General features: G+C 39.2%; 1 protein-coding gene across 1 annotated transcript in view; it reads left to right on the top strand.

Annotated features, from left to right (window-relative positions):
• The first annotated feature begins 10708 nt into the window (after positions 1 to 10708).
• Positions 10709 to 21453, top strand: part of LOC145447837 (uncharacterized) — a 113178-nt gene continuing 102433 nt past the window's right edge. The window contains exon 1 of the mRNA XM_080326114.1: positions 10709 to 10949. Within this exon, the coding sequence (XP_080182240.1) occupies positions 10889 to 10949 (61 nt within the window). The 5' untranslated portion in view covers positions 10709 to 10888. The remainder of the gene's footprint in view (positions 10950 to 21453) is intronic.

Below are 21453 nucleotides of genomic sequence, written 5' to 3'. Positions count from 1 at the left end.
TGCCTAGTTTCCAGTGTTGGGATGACTTGAGTCACCTTTTTCGAATGACTTGACATGACTCGAGTCACTTTGCTTAAATGACTTGACTTGACTTGACTCGACTTGACTCGGCGCATCAGAAATGTGGATTGACTCGTTACTCGAAGCAAAATTCACGAGTCAATTTCAAGTCATCAAGTAATCGGTGTCGAAAAAATCGCTGTATCTTCCATATGTACGGATTGTTCGCGAAACGCCGGTGTAACCCGTGAGAGCGACCAATCATTCAATGATCGTATGTTCCATTGTTCTCACATGTATAAAATGACACAAACGTAGTGATTGAAGCTTACAGTTTACGTTGTTGTAAACTAGCAGTGAAGTAATTTAATAGCATAATATTCATTTCTGTTTTCTGTTCTTATACCTTAACCAAACCTCTTGCTTTATTGAAATTGAATTCGAATATAGTTTATATGCTCCTTAACCATTGGCGCAGGCTTGAATTGTATCACATCAATATGTAAATGAGTAATGTATTGAATCTTATCAATTCGTTTCTCTATTTTGGCTGGTAACTATAAACTGAGGCTATGCAATTACTTACGTAGTTTAACAGTTCTACGTATATGTGAGCGATGCCGTGCCTTCTTACGTGTATATTTAACTAATCGGGTTAGAATCAATGACCACATCAATCTGTATTTCAGACAGCTAGCAAAATGCAATGTCGTGATCATGCCTCATACTTCGAAAAGGTAATTTGACTTGAATTGTGACTTGACTCGTGACTTGACTCGACTTGACTCGAGTCACCTCCAAAAATCGAGTGACTTGACTTGACTCTAGTCAAAATGTTCAATGACTCGTGACTCGAAGGTAGTGACTTGACCCCAACACTGCTAGTTTCATATAGTAAGTTTTGTATTGATGTTTGGTTATGCTGCATTGTACTGAACTGTGATGCTCAAAGATGACACAAAGGACCATCAAGAAAAATGTGGATTATGAGACCATCCTGTCAAAGCTGGATATACTGACAGAGAAAATTGACGAACAAAAAGATCAAACCGGACAGAAATTTGCTGATCTGATGAATGAAGTGCAAGAACTTAAAAAGAGTGCTGAGTTCCTAAGCGCGAAGTATGAAGAAATCAAATAAAAACTCGACACCTCAGACCGGGAACTATCCGAAGTCAAATCTCAAAATTGTGAACTAAGGAAAATGGTTTACGACCTACAGTCTTCAAATAATGAAGCATGCAGAGTAATCAATGACCTTGACCAGTATGGGAGAAGAGAATGTATAGAAATAAAAGGAATTCCCTACAACAAGAATGAATGTACTGACGATCTAGTAATCACTGTAGCTAAAAAATTGGAAGTGAACATCAGCAAACATGACATAAGTGTATGCCACAGACTTGGGAAACCCACCGAAGACTATCCACATCCGGTCATACTAGCCAAAACCACTGGTTCAGTTTATTGAAGCTCTTGAGAATTGCCTAGAAAAGCTTACTGCACAGCATAAGAAAGTTTACCTGCTAGGAGATTTCAACATAGACCTTCTTAAAACATCAAATAAATACTCTAGGGAACTAGCTGATCTTATAACTAACTATTCTTGTCAATCACTGATAAATGACCCTACTAGAATAACTCAAAAGACTCAGTCGCTGATTGATCATATCTTTACGAACAACTACTCTCAGCACGACTCTGGTATATTGATCAGTGATATATCTGATCACCTGCCAATATTCTGTAAGATTGCTAATACCTCTCCAGGAGTTAAACCAAAAATATCTTTTATTCGCGACTATAGAAGACTCTCACTTGATTTGTTTTCATCCGAACTTACTGAAGCGTTAACTGACCTACAACCCGTCTGCAGTTCCGAACCCAATACCATTAACCAATGCTTTACCTCATTCATTAGTTGTATTAATTCACTTTTGGACAAATACGCACCTCTTCGCAAACTAACGCGCAAAGAACGCCGGTTCTCGACCAAACCTTGGTTCACTCATGCAATCCGTAAATCCATAGCAACTCGACGTAAACTATATAAAAGTCACTTTTTATCAGGCAATGCTGATAAAATAATTTTTTACAAAAAGTACACTAATATTCTTACCAAATTGAAGAAAAAATCTAAAAGTAATTATTACCGGGACCAATTCCAGAAGATTCAGGGGAATCAACAAGAAATCTGGAATCTCTTTAATCGATTATTCAAAACCTCCAAACCAAAAAAATTTCCATCGAAAATCAGTAATGAAAATGTCATTATTACTGCTGAGAAAGACATATGCAATGAGTTTAATCAATACTTTGCGAACATTGGAAAAAATCTAGCAGATAAACATGTGTTATCTAGAACCTACAAGAACTACCTAGGTAGGCCCCAACCTAACTCAATTTTTATTGAGCCAACAACAGAGAATGAGATCATAACAATTGTGCACAATCTAAATAAAACTCGGCAACGGGGCCTGATGGTGTTCCTGTTAATATTTTGAAGGAAACCATATTCATAACAGCGCCAACCCTCACTGTATTGATTAACAAATGTTTCGAACTTGGGATCTTTCCTGATTGTCTCAAAGTAGCACGTGTGACTCCAGTTTTCAAAAAAGGAGATCCACTCAAGTTATCCAACTATAGACCAATATCAATATTACCAGTCTTTTCTAAAATTTTAGAAAAATTAATGCTCATTAGATTAACCAACTTCACAGATGAATTTAATATATTATCTAAAAACCAGTTTGGGTTTAGAGAAAACCACTCAACCTTGCATGCTGTAATTGACAGTGTTGATAACATCTATCAGAGCCTGTTTAAGAAGCTATCAACCATTTGTGTTTATCTAGATCTGCAAAAGGCATTTGACACTGTCGATAGAACTATACTACTAGGTAAATTACATCACTATGGATTTAGAGGAGTGATGTATAAACTATTGGAGTCTTACTTGAATAATAGAAGTCAATTTGTCAAAAGTAACGAATTTTCATCTGATAAATCAATAGTTGAAATGGGTGTACCACGAGGATCCGTTCTAGGTCCCTTCTTGTTTTTGATCTACATAAATGACTTAAATAATGCCTCTGAGTTTACTATCCAGTTATTTGCAGATGACACATCTCTGATGCTGTCGTCGAACAATATAACTGACTTGGAGTCCTCTTGCAACTCAAACCTGCAAAAAATATTGGATTGGATGAATAAAAATAGATTAACCATAAATACCTCAAAAACTCACTGTATGCTCTTTGGAAGGAACTCGAATAGTAAGATTGATATAAGGCTGAATAGGGAAAGCCTGATTCTACAGAAAAGCATACATTATTTAGGTATAGTTATTGATAACAATCTGACATGGGGTGAACATATAACCTCTATTTGCATCAAGCTATATAGAACCATAGGTATCATTCGAAAGTCACGTTTTATCTTACCACAGTCCACTCGGATAATGATTTATCATACCTTATTTCACTCTCATCTAACTTATGGTATCATTCTCTGGGGATCCACATGGGAGAAACATTTGAATCGAGTTAGGAGCCTGCAAAATAAAGCCATCAAGCTAATATGCCTTGCCAACCGTAGAGATCACGTTAACCCTTTATATTATAATTTAAAAATTTTGAAAATTGATGATATTTATAGATTTGAAGTCGGCATCTTGATGCACAAGTTCTACAATAACACCCTACCTGACATTTTCTCGGACTATTTTACACCTATCAGTGAACATCATTCTCATTTTACAAGAGGTTCTGTTATGAATCTGTATTTACCTAAGGCTCATCACAAAACCATTGCCTATCAAGGTCCTCTGATATGGAACTCCATTCCTTCGCATATTAGGAGCAATACTTTATATGTATTTAAAACCATGTATCGTGCCTTCCTTATTGAATCATACAAAAGCAAAAATATATTTTAGTGCGAACTAGTACCGGTCAATCTATCTTGTTTGTTTCAGACCAGTACAATTTGTTCTTTTCCTCCATTTATCCTAACATGTGCTCTTACATTTACCCAGTCAGTCTTACAATTCACTGTTGCAGTACGATGTATGCAATTTATAGCCAATCTACTTCGATCAGCTGCAGCATACTCGATGATCAACAGATCACTTCGCTGCAGCTTCATCTTGCAATCGTAAAACATATTGGCCAATTCTATGAACTGTATATCATATTCGTACACATCTCATTTGCTTTGAAATTGACACTGTCACCATTTTTTTGTATGTGTCTGTGATTCTGAAGTTTATGCTATTTTTTTTTACTGTTTTGTTATTTTGCGATGATGAATAAAAAATTCTCTCTCTCTCTCTCTCTCTCTCAGCAACTAGCGGAGAATTGAAACGAACATCATATATCAACAATCGTATTACGGTTTCTACAACGAAGCATTAAGAATCAACAGCCGCTGATATATATCGTAACCGAGCTGTTCTTCGCCGTTTCTCGTAACGGCAGCTTACAACATCTGTATTGAGTTGAAGGTCTAATTTTATGTTATCTTCATCTGCTCTGTACCTGACACGGGCGCCAGTCGTTATTCCACAATTCTGGTACTTTAGCCACCAACAGCCCAAATTTCGCGGTCAGGCTAAAGTACCAGTTCCGACGCATTGGCGTAGCCAGCGACCAGACACATTTATTTGTAGATCTTCGTATATGAACGTAAAGTAGAAAATTTCCTGGGACATTTATTTGACTTGATATTTTTCTTGACACGTCGTGCGATTTATTGTCACTCGTTTTCTTGCTGTTAGTATACGTCCGGTACCGAAAATTAAATCACCGAATTGAGTCTGACTACATTCTCAATTATCTGAGAACGTGTCATCCTATATGTTACTTCGTGTCTGCACTCGCATAAATATCGTCGACGATGAAAGCTTTGCACCAATTGATAGACACGCATCTTCGCCTAAATCAGGCCTGGCCGAAATCTTCGATATTTGTATGTCAAGTCGCCGAACAATCCTGTACTTGCCAAATGAGCCCAGCGGTATGCAGAAGCGACCCGCCATATATGCAAGTGGCATTATTATTGACGCAATTCATTCATTAACTTTGAACGTTTATCGCCCTTCGCGGGGTTAGCACACTGACTTTTCATTGCATAATTGTTATCGATTTCGATGCGTAGGCCTACTAATTTTGGTTTTGTTTTAACTGTTACCTAATCCAATTCACTCCTATCGGAAGACTAAAAAAGGTCATCAGGCTCGAGCAATGGTTCGCAAATCTCATGTGGCCCTTTGGTCGAAAGGTTGGCTGCCCCTGTCTTACACCATGTTGTTCTTGGGCTCACATAGGATAGTCAATTTTCAAGCTGTAGACTGAATTTCGTCAATAATATTGGTAATTGCATTATATTACTATTCATTTTTAATCCTCTCTCAGTCCCCGATGGTCAGATTTACCTGTAGAGCTGGGGGCACGTAATTTATAATTATAACATCTGGTATGCTATTATAATTACTTTATTCTATGCTATTAATTCGTGGCCTACGGTCTGTTATATAATCGATATATATTGTAGTCGCCCCCAAACGTAGCAGACTAAAAAAAAACTTTCGTCGTATTGTCATGTCTCATGTCTTCGGTTGGTGCCTCGAGTGGCATTCGCATTGTGGGCTCAGATTGGAAGGACAGGACTATTAGTCAAGCCCACCCAGCGCGGCTATTGACAATGGACACACACCCTAAGTTTCGGCCAAGGTCTTTCTTCAGTAACACACTTCGTGGAGTCGCATGTTGGCTGAAACTGCATAAGTCATTTGGTGTGTCGTGTTGCGGTAATGGCCGGCACCGAAATACCTATTCCTATAAATTGTGCATGCTTTTTTCTGGAGAGGGGGTTATGCATTTCAAAATCAAGCTATCTAGAGACATTCAAATCGCGAAGCTCGAAGGAAATTTTCAAGTTAATTAAATCTCTCGAAAATTTATGTTGGTTCACGAAATACTTCTGAGTCCCCTTCGAGCTCGCTCGTCCATTGAGGAGTTTGAGGTGAGGCAGCTACGGAACTAGCGAGAATGCAAATCGTTGATCGTGTTAAATCGTCACATTACCAAACTCCATTACAATGCAACATTCGGGGCTGATTTTGGGGGTTCCGGGACCACGACAAGAATAAGATTTATATTTTCGCAATCCGTACCGCGGTAGCCTTCGATTTATACCCGTTCTATCAAATTTCGCGGTCTGCAAGCCGGTTAAAAAGTAACGTCGAATTGCCTTTAGCGAAATGGAAAGTGTGACGTGGACCAATTTCACTGAACCGTGAGATTTGCTTGTGTCCACGCCATATAGGACACCATGGTTGTGCAATGTGTACATTATGACGTAACAAGCAAACGACTCATCATTTATAACAGGGGTGGCCAACCTTTTCAGCCACCTTTTCAGTAACCAATGCGGTGCCCATGGGGCCACGCGTAGCCCGCAAGGACCAGGTGAATCGCCGGCTGGCCTGTTCTAAAGATAGATGGAGTAACAGTCCTTACCAGTGAGCTTTTACATAATGAGATTGATTTATTTAGCTGTTCTTGTGGAAATCACACTAACATGTCACCAAGTGACTCCCGCCATTTACCCGCTTCAAAATTTTAGTGTTTATTGGCTGTAACTCATTGTGTTCACAATAGAAAAAACTTTCCTCTTAAGACAGATAGAAACATAATGTTTTGGCAACTTTTGAGCTATATACCTTGACTCTTGACTTTGTGGTTGCCGAGATGAGCAATATTACCCCCTCTCGCGCAGAAATGGGGGTTTGCAGGCTGGAAAAGGGGGGAAATCCCCTAAAATCAATTTTTATTGAAGTTTAGGGTCATTTGTCGGTATTTAAGAACCCCCTTTTTTCGATTCGGAAAAAAAATCATTTTCACTCCACCCTGTGTACAACTGTACAATACATAGATGAACGAGCAGGCTTCACGGTTCAGTTTATGCAATCTATGGTTTTAATTCGCACATTAGTTTAAAAAGTAGGTTTTGCGTTTCAACTCCTAGGCTACTTCCGGCGGGCCAGAAAGAGTCGCGTCGCAGGCCGCATTGCATCACATTTGTACAATTGGCGTCTTGAGTGGGTACAAATAATGTAACCACCGATCATGCCACTCAGAAATTTGTATTTTTTAATTTTTGTTACACGTCGAGCTTGTTTACCAAATTTTCTCGCGGCAACCCTAACCAGTTCAATCGACGCACCACCGGTTGTGAACCACTGCCTTTGATAATGTTCTGGAATTTCCCTATTATTAGCCGGAAAGTTTTATGTATTTCAACCGCTTTGCAAAGTTCCATTGACGTCTACGTGGATTCTATGAGAGCTTCATGACTGCAACCGGCCTGATGAGCGCACCAGCGGCAGCGTAGTCGTATTGCTGTTCAGGTTCGGAGATTTCTATATGCCGGGGGTGTCAGACATACGGCCCACGAAGCAGATTGAAAAAAGTAGATTGAAAAAACTGTATTATCCAGCCCATCTCTAACAAATGTTGAGATTTTATAGAAAGAAATACTTCCAACACGGCAGCAAGTGTCAAGATCATAGGCCTCACATTAGAATCATTCGACAGCGTTGTTATGGTTCACTCTAGTCACCATCAAGAACAAGTTGCCTACACTGACATCCAATTCCCAAAACTCAAAAAAGTGCACATTCAGAGTCGTAAAGACTTATTCGCGAAGCGAAACTGTTATATGCAGGTCGCGTATGGAGAATATAATAGTCACAAAAAAGTAGTATTCAAATATATCTGGTCGTACTGCTGTATCACTTCTGACTCAAAAGGTCCCAAGCAGACAGAGAAACCCGAATCACGATTAATGGTCGTGAGCCAAATTCTAACGTCCACGTTTACAGTTAACATTTACCAACATATTCCGTCGTTACAGTCGGTGTACTAGCGGTTAATAATTGAATTCAAACTACTAATCTTCGAAATTTTGCCAAAATCCCGTTGTTTGCGAATGAAAGTGTTGCTAGGATATAACCCTATGATCCGTAATGTAATGTATTGGTAATAAACTATTATGTATACAGGATTGACAATAAATTTTTCGAGCGGAAAGCAAGAGCATGCATTTTTGATGTCACATATTGGAACCATTTGACCGGCCCGCGAGCTGTTTAAAGGTGTGAATCCGGCCCGCGACGCAAGTCGAGCTTTGACAACCCCGGTATAGACCGCGTGGTTATTTGCTACCTATTTCAACGCCGGTTGGGTGAACATAGTGAATGAATCGGTGGAATGCCGATCGTTCATTCTAAATTTGATATGCGTATTTAACGGTGTATGCCGACGTAACCGCATAAGTTAGATGTAGTGAAGTGTCGACGATTCGTCAAGTAATGAAAGTTAAGCATAGTCGGTGAAGTGTCGAGAAAGGTGCAAATAGACTGATGAGTATGTTGAACAATATATTTGTAATCGTGGTGAGTCCAATTTTTGCTAAGTGGCCTACGGATCAGCATGGAAGAACACTGAACGAGATGTATTATAGCGATGTACATTATTCTATTTCAATATGAACCCGTCATCACTTAGTTGAGACATGATAGATATACGATGCGTATATACTACATAGGGTATGAAATATCTTAGGTAGCTCAGGTATAAAAGATGTGACTGCATTTTATCGTCTGTGTACCATATAGTCTTACACGGAATCAACCGCGCGTACCAGTGACATCAACAAGATGATTTTTCACATAGGCTAAATCTCTGAACATTGTCATATTGAAATCCCAAATCTTGCGATATTGCTGAATACATGTGTAGAGAATGCTTTCACTTATAAATATATAAGTTATATTCCATTTATTGCAATTCTATACTTCAATCTCTTAATTGCATATATAGCAGAAATCCTCATTTGCCTTAGCCAACATTTACTGAATTTCCGCGCGTTCAAGCGAAACTAAACACCACGCAATGTAGGCCGTCACGTTTGGGTGAGCTTTGCCAATTAAATATTTCACCTTGCCCTAATCAAATAGATTCTCGTTTGTTATATCCTTCGCAAACTGCCGGCGGCCACCATGAGGCATGACCAGGCTCAAAGGCCTCTTAAAATTTCCAGTTTAATGCTCAAGAATGAATCATTGTGTGTTAGATTGAGACCACGCTGGTCGTTTCGACATCCTTCTTCCATTGCATCGCATCGCGTCTTGTGTATCGCATTGCACGTTTTGTGCAGTGATGGGTTCCAAATCTTTTGTCAGCAGGTTATGTTACAAAAAGTCAGTCCAGTATTGGTAATCGTGGAATATAATAGTGGTGCGATCAGTTGGGCCTACACTACACGAAGTGAACTGACTATCAATCCACGAATTACGAAACAGTTTTAAATTCGATCCTTGTGTTCGTGTAACGGTGATTTCCTTAGGAAATCGTGCTTAGTATCAATTTTAATGATTCGTGTCGAGTTGTAAAAGACGATTTTTTCGAGTACTGAAATTATACGCTTGTCGCCATTGAAAGTTAATTTATCAACGAGATTTACAGTTTCGATACTAATATTCACAGTTGAAGCCTTGAAACCGTGATTAGCCGTATCGTAGCATACGAAAAATATAGTACAAAGCTACGAACGTTACTGGAAATAGCACATTTCCGGAGTCAAGATCATCCCACTATATATTGTCACCAAGTGCAATGAAATCGGTATGGTCGAAAAATACCAAAGTATCTTTAATCTAATGGGTAACAGGCATTATATTCTTTGTGGTCGCATAAAAGGTACGTATTTCAACTTTGACATATTGCATTCTGTTATGGCGTCATAATGATTGAAACACGATTACTCGACTCGACTGGAAGCATTTTACGTGATTTAGAATCGAATCACTCAGGTTGAGTTTCGATTGATTGATTACGCCCAGTCCTACTGATGAGGTAAATCGTAATATGGAAATTGCTGATTATTAAATTCCTAATATATGACTCTGAGCAGCTCAATCCTAAAAATTATGACACCGGACTTGAAACGCTGTAATGTGAAACGCTACTTCTGTCAGCTACCTGATGCCTAGTTTGCCGCGATAGCGGATCTCAGTTCTAATGAAATGATAGATATATTTGATTTCACGGAATCAACTCGTAATTAAATCCCTAGTCTTACAAAAGCCTAGAGGTGGGCCGTGCTATAAGTCGGCAGTTACGGAAATTAAGAAGGATAGCGGTCTGGTGTAAATGACCATAGTAGTCGACAAACACCATGAATACCACAAAAACAAACAAACAAAATCCCTAGCAAACTCCTCAATCTGCATACTTATACCAGTAGATAGGTATGACCCTGTCGTATTGCACACAATGAAAGCCATGGCTAAAAGAAAATGGAATAAAAAATTTCATAATCAATCATGTTCTAAACATGTCTGCTTTATTTTTTTTGGATCTTTAATGCAACCTCGATCGTATTATAATCTTACGATAGCGACATAGCGTGATTCCATGACATGAAGCATTTCCGGGATGACGGATACCTTTTCATAATTTTATCCTGATAGACCTGATTGATGCCAATTTGAGTCGTTCCTTGGTACTTCAAGTAGCCTACCCAATATTTGAGAACCTGGGATATTTAAGCCATCGTATAAAAGTTGTGCGCTTCCATGAGGTTTCACTACCTTACCTAGTCAATATCGAGTACCCGATCAGAATCGCAGCGAAGCATTACACACACTCCGCATCAGTGGGCGTCCTAATAGTCAGTCAGCATAATAACAGGACTTCTGGGTGTTTCAGCAGATATTTCCGATAGTTAATTGTAAGAATCCCGTATTCATCTCTTACTAGTCAATCTAGTTTAGAATGTGAAGTTTACCTACCGTCGCGACGATTATGCATCATTGAATATGCAGGAACTTTGGAGCCGAAACCGTGTCGCACTTTTAATCTTGATTTCTGCTTTCGTAGGTAAGTCCTCTTTTACAGTTATATCAACCTTTATGCAGATACTGAATGTAGCATAACTGCGAGATCAACCTGAACAGCCATCCACTGGGATTAGAATTAGCTAATAAACGAACAGAAACCCAAGATCCTACGTCTCATATATGTTAAATGAAATAGCGCTGAAACATAGTCGGAAGTATTCGGTACATTATTAATTGCAACGGAAAAATAGGTTCGTGGTATATGTGCTGAGTTACTGCGGCCATGTAAATCGCAGCGAAAAATGTGACGTAATAGTCCAGACTTCGCTGCAGCCACACTTCACCACTTAAAATGCTATTATCGTTTTAGTAGCTCTGACTTTGATCGGGGAAATCTATAATGGTGGAATTAATCGATGTTTACGAACAACAGACATCGTCTGTGAACAATGGCCATTGTTTTCTTAGTTACCTATAGATATTTTCGAACGCAAGGCTCACCGAAATCGCGATTACTTAAGTAATGGGAAAAATCAAAATATTCGCTGTATTTTTGGACGAAATGTGGATTTCCCTCCTTGATGCGCTCACCAGACGGTAAATCACGACAATATCGAATTTCGTTTACAAATTTGTACGCTGATCGTAATCATGGCTTACTGGCGAAAGCTTGTAACGCAAATGCGCAGTGCTGACACGGTCTCAGCGCACAGAAAATTTAAGTTGCGCACAAAAAATCCGAAGTGTAGACCTTTTTTTTGGTCGTTACGTACTGTTGTCCTAGGGTCTGCTCAGTGAGTTGTTGAGTGTGCGCAGACCAGACATGGGGTAATCGCGATTAGTCATCGTAATCTATTACGACGATTACAGCATTTTCAAGTAATCGTAATCGCAATCGATTACATTCGAAAAAATTCCGAAGTAATCGTGATCGTAATCGACTACTTCCCATTTTTGTTCGATTTCTTTGGGAATGAACGATTACTTTTGATTTGTACAAGGTCTATGACATAAACTGAACATTCCTGAACAGGGAACAGATATTATACGAGGTTAGTGATAGCACAAACGTCTGATTTTCAAACGCCACTGCTCATTATTACGTCAGAAGTATTAGCTTTGCTCGTCACCGCGTAAAAAGTATCAACACATAGCAAATAGATGTTCGATGTACATTGTGGTGTGATTGTAAGAACACCCACCGTGGTGAATATCAGGTTGTCAATACACTCCAGACGCCACTACCTCGCATCAGGATAAGAATCACCACTCTGCCTAGCTTCAAATAGTAACTTATGGATTGATGCTTGGTTATGCTCAGTTAAACGCAGATTGACCGTTATTGCTTGGCGAGCAGTAGGCCTATGCACTGGCGTAGCAGCATGTGCTGCCGCCCCTGGCTCTCGCCTAAAATGCAGCCCCCTCCCCTATGTAGACCGCAGCAAATTTCGACATAGATTCATGTTCAAGCAACCTTGTCAATAAAAATAATTACAAACAATATGCCGCGTCTCAGCCTCACCATCTCAACGTTAATAAGGTCAAAAATAATAAAGACAAGAAATAGCGAACGATTGTATTGTGAAAATAGAAAATCAATAGCCGCCTCAAAGCAAAATCAGTGATAATGTCCTCAAATTCAAGTTTTTGAACGTAGTCTCTTTTTATAGACAGAATGGATAGAGCTGATAACCGATCATCATTCATGGTAGTACGTAAATAAGACCTAATCAGTTTGAGCTTTGAGAAGCTCGCCTCACACAGCTCGCAATTGAAACACCAATGGTCGGATAAAGTTTCAGACACGAGCATAAATATGGTGTCGAATCAAGTACCTTTGCATTAACTAACCACTGTAAAACATCAAACGCTGTTGCACTACGATCAAACGTGGTTTCACTTCTCCGCACCAGCCTCTTAACCCTTTTAAAATCTCAAATTGAACAACTTCGTATGATCACATCTTAATTTGTGTCCGTTCTAGAGGCCTCATATTGGTTTGTTCGAAAAGCTAGCAATCTTCTGATTTATATGATTCGAAGGTATAAACTATAAAGCATGAAAATTTTCGCAGCTAACTCCAAAAAGTCCACCTCGTTGCCATAAGTCAGGGGTGGGCAAAGTACGGCCCGCGGGCCGCATGCGGCCCTGCACACCGTTCTGTGCGGCCCGCGAGAGTCTAAACAAACTCATTAAAAAATATTGATAAAATGCGTACTAAAAAAGGAATTAATGCTGAGACTTGATGAAACTTTTTCTTAGTTGTATTTCACCATGATAATTCTAAGGCAGTGGTTTTCAAACTTGGGACGCACCCCGCTGGGGGGTGCAAGCATCTGAAGATGGGAGCGGAGCTGAGCTCAAATGACAAGTTTCTACATCCCATTTATACTTGTTCCTCTATATTTTTAGTATGAACTTCATATTTAAAAAATATCTCATCCACAGTCGTAACCTTCCATTCCATATAACTATCCGTTAGGTTTGCTGGCATCGTGGTTGCGTTTTGTGATATGGCGATAGGGGGGCGCGAATTTTTTACCGTCATAAGGGGGTGGGGTGGCGTGTCTTAAAAAGTTATTGTGAGTTCTGGAATTGATCCAAAAGTGGTAAATCTATGAACGCATCGCTGCTTACAAATTTCAATTTCAATCCTGTTCTAAGAATCGGGACAACCGACTTTCATCTCTATAGTTTCGACAAATTGGTTATCGAGGTCGACCAGCTAATGAAATCTCGCCACCGTTTCTGATGCCTGTACGATATATCATCAAAGCAATGTTTAGATTGTTTTAAATAAGCATATATACATAGGTGGTCAAAGTAGTCATCGTCGCTACTCAAGTAGAAGTAGAAATAATACCGGGATTTCCACTCAAGTAGAAGTAGGAGTGGTGGTTCACAAGTAAGTGTAAGTAGGTATTCCCCGCCTATTTTTTCCTACAAACCTGAAAACTGTCAAGTAGAAGTAGAAGTAGTCTAAAATGACGAAAATATCAGTTCCGACGCATTGGCGTCGACAGTGGTCAGCCATATCATTCGTATATAATCATATGTGACCATAAAGTGGAATATTTCGTGGCATATTTATGTGACCTGATCTTTCTCTTATCGCTGCGTGCGATTTATTGTCAGTCGATTCTTGCTTTGGTACCCCTTCCTGAAAATTAGAAATACGCCCAATTTACAGAATTGAGTCTGACTATATTTGCATTTATGAAAGAACGTGCCGTCCAACATGCGACTTTGCGCGTTCGCTCGCAGAAAGATCGTAGGTTATGAAACCATTACACAAAAGAATATACTTATCTCCGAAAAAATCTTCGATATATTCATATCTGCCCAAAGCCGAATAATCCTGACTACCCGCAATATGTGCAAATGACATTAATATTGACCGAATCCATTCATTATAACTTTGAAAAATGTTTGCTCTTGGCGCGTTTAGCACAAGGATGCACTGCACAGTTGCACACAGACTTTTCATGACATAATTGTTGTCAATCTTGGTGCGTAATGACTGGAGTCTTGTTTTCACCATTACCTTATCCGGTTCGCTGATATCGGACGACTAAAAAAGGTGATCAACATTCATGTGGCCCGCGCAATGATTCGTAAATCTCACATGGCCCTTTGGCCAAAAGGGTTGGCCGCCCCTGCTCTACTTGAAACGGGCGACAATCGATATTTCACAATTCGTTACTCAACATTTGTACCTGCCGCCATAGCCATCCGCTTATACACTATGTTAGCGTAGGTTGTAGCTAGAATTAGAACCAAAACAGCAATTCGTCCCCCACTCCAAACGTTGGTCTTGGGCCCCTACAGGGTGGACAATTTTCAAGTTCAAGACTGAATTTCGTCAATAATATGGTAATTGCATTATATTATGCAAGTCATTTTAATCCTCTCTCGGTCCCCTATGGTGAGATTTACCTGCAGAGCCGGGAGGGAGGAGTAATTCATAATTATAACATCTGATATGTTGTTATAATTAATTTATTGTATGTTGTTAATTTGTGACCTCCGGTCTGATATATAATAAAAATATGTTGCAGTCGCCCAATCGAAGCAGACTAAAAGAAACACTCATTTTCATGCCTTTATTCCTCTGTGGGTGCCCCCGGGTAGCATTTGCATTGTGGACTCAGATTGGAAGGACAGGATCATTAGTCACGCCCACCCAGCGCGGCTATTGGCAATGGACAAATACCCTTAGTTTCGGACAAGGTCTTTCCTTAGTAGCACACTCCGTGGAGTCGCATATTGGCCGAAACTGCATATGTCTTTTGGTGTGTCGAGTCGCGGTAATGACCAGCACTCAAATGCCTATTCCCATAATTTATGCATGTTTTTTTTTCTTGAGGGGGAGATGTATGAATTTCAAAAGTAAGCTATCTAGAGACATTTGAATCACAAAGCTTGAAGAAAATTTTCAAGTTAATTAAATCTCTCGAAAATACTCAGCTATAATATATATTGATGTACGAAATACTTTTGATGTCTCAAGAGCTCGCTCCCCACCCTATGGGGAAGTTTTGGGTGCGGCAGTTACGGACCGCGCAAGAATGCAAATCGTTGGGTGAGATAAATCGTCCCCTATAAAGTTGGGAAATGGGTACATTATGACGTAACAAGCAAATGACGCATCCTTAATAATCATTAGGCCTTTTTTAATCGCAATCCTCTACTGTCTTTCAATATATCTTCCAAGATTAGTTCTAAGAAGCAAAATAAATGTAATCGTGAGTAATCGTGATTACTTTTCAAATGTAATCGTAATCGTAATCGACTACTTCCTGATTTTGCTGTAATCGTAATCGTAATCGCGTAATTCTGAAGTAATCGTAATCGCAATCGATTACATTCATGAAGTAATCACCCCATGTCTGGCGCAGACTCGTAAAAAAATAGAGGGAACATTGCTTGTAAGGTAAAGCTCGGTCTTTCGAGCGGGTTAGTTTTCAAAACAATAGGATCAAGCGGAAACGAATATTGACTGAAAAGTCAATCACACACGATTTCATATTCCACCAAGCAAGTAAAAATTGCTTTTTTATTCACTAATATAATTTGTATCTATGACATTGAAAAACGATCCACACTGATGAAGCGATGCTGGTCAATATCATAATCCTACAAGTAAGTAAAATGTCCGTGAGATTTGTGTGTTCTAAACCATTCTCGTGTAACTCAAAATCATTAATATATTACATGGTGTGTGCTGATATCGTGGAAATAATAACTCAACAAACATTAATTTGTGTTGGTCGTTTGCGTCGTTGCTTTAGGCATAGAGATTAGTCTATAGTGGGAGTAAGCGATATATTCAAATACCTGTACTATGTCAACAACTCAGTGATGCTCATGCGTCTTGCGTCGGTAAATCAGATCTGTAGTATAGTCGCGAGTAAATTTCTAAGAATTCAATCACAGCTCGAATTCATAATACCCGGTCAAGGTCTTTTAGGGGTGAGAGTTTAGTGATGACAATTATTTTAGCGGATGGAAATGAAGTAAATTGTATCAATAGTACTAATGTACAAAATAGAATACGCATTCCCAGATTTCGGTGTAGGCTGTGTTTCCATTTCTTTGTGGTTCTGCGTTCTACATTAACTCCAGCCTACCGACTAAGATCTATTTAGCAAACATCCTACAAATTATTTTTGTGATTATGAAAGCGTTTGTGAAAATATGTAGACCTCGCAATATTTTGCATTTAGCGCGTTGGATAATGTTGCAAGGAATCAACCCGCTGTACGCGAAATCGCACGAATCTGGGTCATACGCACCGTTACGCATAGCGATATCTTAACACTGCGTAAGTGCGTATGTGTTCCAAATCCCCGTCACAGATTCCGACAATAAAGCATTGCACCGATTGTTGATTGTGACATTAGTAAGATTACTGCTTCATCTTTGGCGTCCAGATTATTTTAAACAATTGCATTTTAAAAATATTAGCTAACAATGGCATTATACCATCCTGTAATACAGAGGTCTCAAACACGCGGCCCGCGGGCCGCATGCGGCCCTCGAGAACATTTTGTGCGGCCCGCGAAGGCATTTTTCAATTTCAAGTATTCGACAATATATTCCAGTGTCATATCTTTTGTTAGATTTAGGAACTTAAAGTTCACTCTAAAACTACTACAAAAAACCTGAAATCTAAACAAACTTCACTATCACATCACTTCCTAAAATCTACCATGCAGTGGAAGATCGCTATTACGTCACATTTCAGGTTCATGATGACAAAATATGAACCGTTGATGATTCGTGACTGAAAATTGTGATTTTGTTTGGTGCGACCTTTCGTCAATTTAATCGATTTTAGATTGACTGGGTGATAAACTAAAAATGACTCGAGTTGAGTCTCTGGTCAAACGTTAAAATCAGAGAAGGACTTGCCTCTCGGAATAGTGACTTGGCAATCCTACGGACGCAAAAATCTGAGAAGCTGTCGTGGGGAATAGTAATATATCAAAAGCCCGTAGCTTGCGTTGCGTAGGGTATATAGAATATAGAAATCTAATCAGGTCTGTATGGAAACCGTTGGCATTCTGTGGCCCCCGTGACGTATATTTGGTTACATCCTTGATGTTGTTTGTTCTCTCTGTCCATGTTATTATCGGTGGCGAGTAAGGTAGTGGTACGCTCCACAGCTGTAACACCAATGGATTCTTCCGCGATTAGTCATTTCTATTCCAGGGGTTCTTAACCAGGAGTCCGTATCCCCTTCGTGGTACAAAGCACCACATCAGGGGGTACCAGATGCATTGTGGAAATTGGCATATATGCTGTGTAATATTTTCTGGGTTAATTTATTCAACTGGAAAATATTCTTCGCACCACGCGCGATTTTATGTGAATGAGCTTTCTGATTTTTATAGGTCCTATCAGAAATTGTGTTGAAAATCGACTGGGGTCACTGGAAATCTAATTGAAAGTACGAGGGATACGATAGCTAAAACGGTTGAGAAACAATGCTATTACTATGGAACAATAGTGATTATATTTAAGTTGTTATTGATCTGTTCCAATATTATTCGAAGAAAACGTAACGCTGGTTAATTTGACTTTGGCAATGACAGTAACAATAGCCTATACTTATCACGAGTATATCAGAAACCCCGATTAGGCTACACCGCTCACATGCTCTGATATCAGATCAATCTTTAGTGAATTCTAAAATATTCTACATAAAATTTTGGCATTTCAAAGGTCCAATAGCTGCAATATTACAACCCGACAGCTTTTACGATATCATCATGCGTCCTCTCGCATGATGTCTAAACTCATTATTTCTAACAAATTATGCCCGGCACAAAAACTATTTTATTTAAATATTTGAGAATGTGATTTGTTCGTGCCAAGAGTGAATAGTATAATAGTAAATTACATTTTCTTGATGGTTGTGGAATGCCTGTCTGCAAGGTGCCGTTAAATAAGGCCTAGTTGGATATTATAGATTGAATACCCCTATTTATTAATGCTGCGGCCCGCGGGTCACCACAAATTAGGAAATTGGCCCGCGAGCACATTTGAGTTTGAGACCTCTGCTGTAATACAAGGGCTGGATTGTGGGATATGTATAAATTTCTAATCCACTATAAATCTAACATAAGAATTTGTTTCTTCAAATCAGGAAGCTAATAATATTGTTTCGAAAATGTTGCTGACATCATAATACCCTTCACCAGTCACCACTACACCAGGTATAGTTTACGTATATAATTTACAATCAAGCACTGATCGACTAACAAAATCTCGCATTTCAAATTGATGTGCTAATAAGAATGCGTCCAACATGTTGGCAGACGTCATGATAACTTTCAATATGATGCAGGTTTCGATCGTAAGAAATCAATTCCCAATATAGCATTGACAAAACATTCGAATCTGATATACGTATTCAGCATCCAATCTGTTGATCTCAAGTCAAACTCATCGAGCAATAATTGATGTCAGAAGACCAACGCCTTTTACAGTCGAATAAAAATGACAGGTCTTTGTAGTATGTATACAACCGAGGTTTGCGGGTTGGAGTGATTGTATATGCTCGGTAATCTTGTCTCTGTAGCATACAGACATTGTTTGATTTAGTCGGGTAAGTTACAAGTGGTTACAACACTTTGTGATATTTCAGTGATTGGCTCTCTTGTGCGTTATACGATTTCGGGACGCACTTGTGATAGGATTTCCAGAAACTCAATTGCGGCAAAAATAAACAGATCGCTGATAGAGTTGCAAGGTTCAATCCTTGTTTCACATCAATATGTGAAAAAATCTGAAATGCACGCGAGAAACACTATTCATATGATTGGATATAACATAGTACCATGTTTATGACCTTGAAATAAAATCATATAGATTTCAAGATGACAAATTAACACGGTGATTGTATATACTCGTGATTCTATAATTGTCACACAGCTATAATCGGTATTGGGCGATTGTGTTAGTGCGAAGACAACGGAATGCAAATTGGGATTGTGCGAATAACTATTTGAAAATGCAACTGAGTGGAAAGTCATCAATCATGTTTGTCAACCCTACTTCAAATCAAAGTATGACAAAGTCAATTGTTATAAAAAATACTGATGTCATGATTCAACTTAGCAGTTGCGCCGCGCGCTCGATCGCACTATGTGCAAAGGTTTGCGGTTAAAAGATAGTACCTCGCAAAGGATCAGGGTCATGACAGATTGAGTCGCCACCACCGACAGCACTTTCTGTGACACCATGACTAATTTTATGTATTATTATTATTATATCCTCACGATCGATGGTGCCATCACCACCGATAGCGCTTTCTGGAACGTCACAAACTAATTACCTGCTTGTTTATTATAGCCTTACACCCGAAATCGGTTCTATGACGTCGTAATTACTTGTTTGTGTATTATCAAGTCACCAGAGAAAGTCGGTTTTTGCTGACGTCAATGTAATATGTTTGGTTAGTATTTTGGAAATCTAAAAAGAGGACACTTTTTCAGAAATTTGAAACTTGCAAAACCGGAGAAGAATTCTCAAAAATCGGTGAATTTTTCCAACTTTGTGATCGGTTGACAAAAAAAGGTCAACTTTCACGCTCAGAGCCCAAAATACCGTTTCTTCCTCCACATTGCCGGGTGGTTGACTAAATAAAAAAAAGGTCAACTTTTCGCCCAGCCGGAGCGTCACTTCTGTGCTAATTTACGGCATATCACTCGCATTTTGCTCTAAATATGACCTAAATTTTCAAAAAAGAGGACAAAATCTCAAAAAGAGGACAAAGGGGTGTCCTCCGAGAGCACTTTCAAAAAAGTTAAAAAAGAGGACAAATCCTCTTAAAAGAGGACGTATGGTAACCCTAGGTTATTATCAAGTAGCCGTGGAGCATATATACGTCGCTGTAATAATTTGCATCTAATTCTGAGATTTTGTTCAGCGAAACAGTCTCAATGTCGTTCATCGTTTTCATATCATGTTTTGAGTGGCGTGTCAAATACGAAATAGAAGACTGAGTTAGGACGTCTGAATAAATGTTGTGGTAGAACATTCTGACTGTCGAATGGCGCTGTTGCTAGTCTCCCGATCGCCTTGCACGTCTGCCTGTGGTTCGCGGCAAAGATGACATTTGTCATCATGTTTCAGTAGTAGATTTCATACAACCTTGAAACAACACAGATGTCTCATTTTACGTTCCTGCATTCTACGAAATTCTCGATCAGGTGGTTTCCAACCGTTGAAGAAGTCGTCCAACACTAACTCCACTTTTTTGAACTTCTGTGTCAACAAGGTTTAAAGTAAATTTTCAACATATTTTGCGGGCTCATGTATATATTTTTCGAAGGTGTTTCGCATCAACAACGTGCTTCGGTCTCAGAAAATTGTCCCCCAGACCTCAGTTTGAGAACCACGGGCCTATATACACTTCGCGACAGCGGATGCAGCTCTATTCGCTATTTCATTCTCCAATTCAATAGATCTATTATTTCCCATATAGCCAGCGACATTTCGTAACCAGGTATAAATTGTGCAGTCGATATCAATGCAGTGTATAAGCCGTCTGTAATGTCGTTGTGTATATGATATTGGTATACTCACCATTTCAGGCTATTGTACATTCCGTACGAATAATTATAATTACACACCCCACAAATCCTGTTCGTATTTTCACCACTATCATGTTTGCTACCGTGGATGAATATCATTTGACGATTACAGAGAAAGCTAAGATATCGATACTGCGGTTGACTCGATTATGAGATTGGTCTTCCAATTGCATGCCCTACAGCAGGGTGAAATTAACACCGCCGTAAATGATTTCTCGATAGAGTCATTGTCAATCGACTTTTCCAGCGTTGGCTGTGATGTTTGTCACGGCGAATCGATGAACCGCATCTTTTGATGCATTGTATAGAGTGGCGTCCAAAACTACGGATAGCCCTGGTGAAGACAAATAATGACGGGATAACGATTTCTCTTGCGACATTATGCTAGAGAACTTTACACTTCTCCATGTCGTGAGATTTTGATGAAGATATTCAACTTTC

This window comes from Botryllus schlosseri, chromosome 10, assembly GCF_051294905.1.
Source record: "Botryllus schlosseri isolate E-star chromosome 10, Bs_hap1, whole genome shotgun sequence".
Taxonomy (NCBI): Eukaryota; Metazoa; Chordata; class Ascidiacea; order Stolidobranchia; family Styelidae; genus Botryllus; species Botryllus schlosseri.
The sequence above is the reverse complement of the archived record's forward strand: the minus strand, read 5'-3'. Positions and strand labels throughout refer to the sequence as shown.